The sequence below is a fragment of the Cebus imitator genome, unplaced genomic scaffold (genome assembly GCF_001604975.1).
Source record: "Cebus imitator isolate Cc_AM_T3 unplaced genomic scaffold, Cebus_imitator-1.0 Scaffold112, whole genome shotgun sequence".
Lineage (NCBI taxonomy): Eukaryota > Metazoa > Chordata > Mammalia > Primates > Cebidae > Cebus > Cebus imitator.
Window position 1 is genome coordinate 2,981,137 of NW_016107427.1, and position 6,291 is coordinate 2,987,427.

The window sequence follows — 6,291 nt, forward strand, 5'->3', positions numbered from 1 at the left end:
GACAGGGTCTACCTAGTGCATTGGTATTGTCTATCAACTTCCTGGTCAAAAATAAATTGTATTTCCATGCATGTTTATTTTTTACTTTTTTTTCTTGAGACAGAGTGTCACTCTGTCACCCAGGCTGGGGTCCTCAGCTCCCAGGCTCAGGTGATCCTCGCACTTCAGCGTCCCAAGTAGCTGGGACTACAGATGTGAGTCACCATAGCCAGCGTTTTTTCTTCTTGTAGAGATGGGGTCTTGCTATGTTGCTCAGGCTGGTCTCAAACTCTCAGGCTCAAGTGATCTACCCACCTCGGCCTCCTAAAGTGCTGGGATTATAGGTATGAGCTGCCGCTCCTGGGCTCAGGGAGAGTCTCAAATATTCAAGGTTGGAAATCAGCTCCTGCCTTGAAGGCCCGCAAGCCACCCCCTTGGAACCCAGTCGTGCACCTCTGGAAGCCCCCGGTGACTTGCCGCTCTTGTCCACATGCTGCTAAAGTGCTGAGGTCCCAAAGCTCTGCAGCTGCTGCTCCTCTCTGGAGCAGCGGGGCCCAGCCAGCAGCTGAGACCCCGGACCTCTGCCAGCTACTTGTGCCGACGTCACTCAGCAGGTAGGAGTCAGAGCAGGTGCTGGCATCCAGGGTTCCAGGCCAGGGGGCCCCTGCCTCTCCCTGTGCGGTGTTGAAGCCACAGTCCACCTGCCAACAGGCGTGACACTGAGGCCCCTACACAGAGAAACACAACCTCCACCAAGCCCCCTCAGGTCTGCTCTGCACCAATGGACCAGGAGAGGGAAAGAACGAGGCTGATTTCTCCAGGTCCCAGGCAGAGCCACCCACCTCACAGCGTCTTCTGGTGGGGAGGTGCAGGGGGTCCCGTAGTCTTGCCTTCTGGTCTCTGCAATGTGGTATTTAAATGGGTCTTGAGCTAAGCTCCCCAGTTAGATTCTCAAAGCCTGTATTCACTAATTTAATATCTGAGTTCCATGACCACCTCCCACTGGAGTGGCCATATGAGAGGACACCTGCACCGTGACTCTGGTGCACGGAGGCCACATGTGTCTGAGGCGGGAGTGCCTGGCGCCCGGCCTCGGCTGCTCCAGAAGCTGACAGATGAAGGACGTGGACATCACCCAGACAGCAGGAGCCCACTACTGCTCCACCCCGACGGGACACACAGGCAGTGTCAGGACGGGCTCGCCTCTCCCGGCAGGGCAGCCGTTGGCCTTGGACAATCTCTGCAAAGCCCAGCTTGCAGACTCACGGCTGTGCTGCTCCCCTCACTTCCAAAAAGGACGGCTTGACATCATCAACTTCTGGGCCTTTAATTCACCCCTCAATTTACGCCACTTTCAAATTTCTCTGAAGGCTCCTTCTACCCCACAGTGGTTGAATGTTGAACCCTCGAAGGATACGTTTAACTGGAACCTGTGAAAGTGACTCTATTTCGAAAAAGGATCTTTGGACTGGGCGCAGTGGCTCACACCTGTAGTCCCAGCACTGTGGAAGGCTGAGGCCGGCAGATCACCTGAGGTCTGGAGTTCAAGACCAGCCTGGGCCAACATGGTGAAACCCCATCTCTACTAAAAACAAATACAGAAAAATTAGTTGGGCATGGTGGCACACGCCTGTAATCCCAGCTACTCAGGAGGTTGAGGCAGGAGAATTGCTTGTGCCCAGGAGGTGGAGGTTGCAGTGAGCCGAGATTGTACCACTGCACTTCAGCCTGAGCGACAGAGCAAGACTCCGTCTCAAAAGAAGAGAAAGAGAAAGAGAGAGGTGGAGGGAGGATCTTTGCAGACGTAAGACTCCAAGATGAGCTCATCGGGTAGGCCTGAATCCCACGTGAGTGTGCTTCTAAGAGCGCATACAGAGCGGAGGCCATGTGAGGACAGAGTTACAGACTGGAGGGACTTGGCCATGAGCCCCAGAAGCCAGGGGCCACCGAGAGCCGGAAGAGGCCAGGAAGGACCCTTGTATGGAGGGAGCATGGCCCTGCCCACACCCTGGTCTCAGCCTTCTGGCCCCCAGACTATGAGAGAGCGAATTTCTGCGACTGTGAGCCCCCTGGTGTGTGGTACTTTCTTTTGGCAGTCCGGGCAAACTCCTACATAACCCTAAAGCTGTGCACGGTATTTTCACCCCAGCAAACTCCCATGTAACCCTGCAGCTGCATGCCTTAGGGTTACGGAAGCAATAGGGCAAAAGGGGGTTGGAAGGCTGCCCTGAGGCCCCAGGATCTCCACGGTGCAGTGGGGCCTACAGAAACACATGAGCCGCTGAACTGATGAGCCGGGAAGGCTTTCCACACACACCAGGGCTCCAAAGAACCAAACCTCCCAGCCCTGAAAGAACCTGAGGGTTCCTACACCCAGAGCAGACATCCAAGCAGTGTGGGAGGACAGAGAGCAGCAGCTCATTTCCTCCACTCCTTCCTCTTCTCCCGCTGCCAAGAATCCAAGCCCCAAGGTGCATCCCAAGGCCTGTCCTTGGGCGGCCCCCCAGCTCCTCTCCTCCATGCACCCCCAGACCGCGAGCCTGCTCTTGCCCTCTACGTTCGATCTGCAAACCCAAATCATGCTGCCTGACCCTGCACCTCCCGCCAGCACTGGTCATGTCAACATGCACCCCTCCTTCAGTTCCCCGCCACTAAAATGTGCCTTGGGCATATACCCAGAAACAAAAGCCAAACACATGCTCAAGGTTTTGCTCTGCACAGGGAGGGCGGCTGCCTCCTGGCTGCAGGGTGACACTGAGAGGACCTGGCAGAAAGTGTCTGGGGAGAACAGCTCTGAGGCCCAGACATGCAGATGGTCCAGTCAGGACGAATCTGTGCCATGCTCCCAGGGGATCAGCAGGAGCTCCCTGGCAATAGGTGTACCCAAGCCTGGCATGCAGGGCACAATGGGCCCTGGTGCTATCTTGCAAACGAGTATTGCACCTAGTTTGCAGGTGACACCAGGCACAGAAACCAGGGCCAGGTCCCTCAGCTGCAATTCCAAGATGAGGAGACATCTGCTTTGAGGTGGGACCCCCCAGACACCTGGGTCAGTCCCCATCAGGAGCCTCTTCAGCTGCCCTGCGACGTGCCACACCCCTCAGGCATTCTCCAGTCTCATTCCAAGTAGCATTAAGGCAAATCTTTGGCACTCAGCCAGAGGCTCTGTTCTGCCAGTTTCTAAGTTTTCTTTCCCCACATTCAGCCTTGGAAACAAGGCTTTGGAGTCCTAAGCCACATGGTGATCAAAATCAAGAACAAACTCTTGCAAGAGCAGTTCTAGACTTTAGAGGATGCTTCCCCTTGGAACTTCGGCTGGAAGCAGCAAACACCAGCCCCAAGGCCACTTCCAGGCTCTGTCCACCAGACCCTCCTGTGCCCACTAAGGCTGGTCCAGGCTGGCTTGGTCGCAGCCATCTCAGCCCCTCCCCATTGCATTGCTTCTCCTTGTCCAGCTGTGCTGGGACGTCGGGATATGGGAGCCCACAGGTCTGGGCACTGGGGAGACCCCAGGTGAGAATGGCAGCCCATCCTTACAAGGCTCTGCCTGAGGTAAGCAACCAGAGAACACCCCTCCCTTGAGTCACTGGGAGTTCGAGAACAAGGGACATTACTGGGGGATCCCAGGTGAAGCAAAGAAGAAAACAGTTTGCCCAGTGAAATAGGAGGTGGATGGGGGGAGGAACCGGAGAGACACCCCACGAGCTACACTCCTGCCAAGGCAGGGGACACTATCCCCGGAGCCCCCGGCTCCACCCTCCCTGGCTGCCCCTGCTTCAGGGACCCTGCACCTTTCTTCCCGAGCACCAGCCTGCCTCCGACTCTGCCCAAGCAATCCACCAGGCCGCGGTGACCTCCCCCACCCTCCTCAAGCTAAGAGGGGTCCAGAGCGGTGCTTAACAGGTGCACTCAGCTGGCTGGAATGAGAGGCTCGGGGGAGGCCACCTGGGAAGCACCGCCCTCTTCCCAACAGGCCTTCCGCTTCACTTCAGACTCGAACCCCTGCCTTTCTGTGCTCAGCTCTGCTCGGTCCTCCTGGGGGCACGCCTAGGTCAGCCCTCAAATTCCACAGAGGCACTGCTCTCCCCCTTCCTGACTTCCTCCGAGGCCAGCGCGCACCGCAGGCCCGACCATGACCAGGTGGCCCTTCGTTATGCCCGTGGGGTCCAGCACAGGGACCAGTCATACCTGCTCCTTTCCCGAGGACCAGGCCACAGGTGGGCAGCACAGGAGAGCCACCACCCGGCAGGCCCCCGCCCCCCCACCCCCTCACCCTCCTGCTGACTCGACAAGGCCAGGAAGTGCCGTCACCTTGGTTCTAAGTCGGTCCCTCCGCATGCAGGCCCTTCCTACCCCTCGAAGGTACACTTAGCTGCAACCAGGAAGTCGCCGGCTACTGCGTTTTAAAAGGGGGCGCCGTAAAGCCGATGAACACAGTCCCGAACTGCTCCCTCAGAGCAAACACCTGCAGGGATGCGAGGGTGCAGGGCAGCCCCGCCCTCTGCCCTTCGGCCGCCTCCTGGCGTGCTCAGGCCAGAGCGGAGTCCACCCTCGTGGGCTCCGTGACCTCACTCGGCCTCTTCCTCCTTCCTCTCGACCTCCTGACCCACAGGGGCCCAGCAGGTGTGACCGCGAACCCCTCCAGCTCCACAGCCGCCTACGCGCTCCACGGGGAAAGGTCCCGCTCCCGTGACCGCCCCGGGACTCCCGGGCTCTGCCGCCTTCCCTCGCCTCCGGGAGCCGTCCCCCCACCCCGCTCCGCGGGACCGGGCAGGGACGCGCTGCTGCGCCACAGGCGGGGCGCGGGGCTCCCTCCTCGCGGCGCCCCCGACGCTGGACCCGTCCCACCCGCGGGGCCCGTGGCGCTCGGCCCTGCGCTCCCGCCCCGGCAAGCCCAGCAGAGCGGGCGGCTCATCCCGCGCCTGCCTCCCGGCGCCCGCGCCAGCTCTGCCCGCAGCTCCCGAGCCTCCCTCGGGGACCCGAGGCGCGTCCCGGCGGCCCCGCCAAGGTCACGGGCTCGGGGGCCACGCGTGTCGAGTTACGTAAGCGCGGGCGGCGCGTACCTGCAGCGGGAACGTGGCCGCCCGGTTGCCCACGTAGCCGCGGACGACGTGGCTCTGGATGGAGAGCACCCGGCAGTCCTCCTCCATGCCGGGCCTGGCCGCGGCGCGCGGGGCGAGGAGGGAGGGGCACGGGCTCGGCCGCTCGCTCGGGCTCCGCTCGGCTCGGGCCCCGGCCCCGGCTGTCCTCGGCTCCGGCTCAGGCTCCGGCGCGCGGCTGCCCCGCTCGGCGCAGACGCTCTGCTCGGACGCCCTGGCCGCCTCCTTCTGACCTCAGCTGGCGGCTCCGAACCCGCGAGTTCGCGCGGCGCCGGGGGCGGGTCGGGGGCGGACCGGGGCGGGGACAGGCGCGCAGGCCCCGCCCCGGGCAGGGAGGAAGTGAAACCGGACCCCCGCCGCGCCGCTGTCCGGAACGCGGGGTTTGCACTCATTCCGCTTGGAGAGGGCTCTGTAGCGTCGTCCGTTCGTTCATTCATTCAACACGCGTGCTCCGCCCCATCCCCGCGCCCCGCCGCGTGCAGGGGAGACTGGGGGGCCCGGGCGCCATGCCCCTGACACTCTCACAACGCGGAGAGCCACCGGGGAGCGGGCCGGCGCGGGGCCACGGGAGTGCGGGCGGCCGTGGGAACAGCGCCGAGGAGCAGGAGTGACCCCGGATCCCCGAGGGAACCGCGCACTCGCCCTCCTACAGTGCCCAGAGCCCAAGTCCAATCCACGTTCCCTCTCCAGGGCCGCAGGAACTGATGGACACGCGGCTGACGGGACCCAGTCTCCCCCGCACCAGCCTGGGGCCGCAGGCTTCTCCGGGGCACACTAGACCCTTGCGGACCCCAAGTCCTCGCTCTGGTGACGCTGCCTGCAGAGGGCCCCAGTCCCCCGGGCCACGTGCCCAGCCCTCCATCCACAGGTGCCCCGGCCTGTGGAGGGCCTGCCTTCGAGGACAAGCCTGACCCCTTAGAGGACCCCACCGCCTTCACCTCCTACCCCAATGCTCCCCACAGCTGATGCACTCCCTGCAGCTTTCCTGCGCCACCCGGGGGAACAGAGGCCTTTGGGTTCCAGACTTGCAGACTTGGTGATCTGGGGCCCTGGGGTCAGTACCACCAGGCTAAAGTCTTGGTGACCTGGCAGCACACCTACGGCTCTGTAGCGTGGTGAGACCCGATGCCCGACCAGGCGGGTGCTGAGGACTGAGGGAGGAGGACGTTGCTTAGAGGTCCAGGTTTTAAAAAGAAAGTACATCTAATTAGTA

General features: G+C 61.9%; 1 protein-coding gene across 2 annotated transcripts in view; it reads right to left on the reverse strand.

Annotated features, from left to right (window-relative positions):
• PDXK (pyridoxal kinase) overlaps positions 1-5,323 on the reverse strand; it is a 34,876-nt gene extending 29,553 nt beyond the window's left edge. The window contains exon 1 of one of the 2 annotated variants that reach the window (XM_017538547.2): positions 5,043-5,323. In XM_017538547.2, coding sequence (XP_017394036.1) covers positions 5,043-5,129 — 87 coding nt within the window. In that variant the 5' untranslated portion in view covers positions 5,130-5,323. Of the gene's footprint in view, positions 1-4,290; positions 4,362-5,042 lie in introns of those variants that run through there. The other variant, XM_017538548.2, reaches the window with a different exon arrangement.
• Positions 5,324-6,291: the final 968 nt, after the last annotated feature.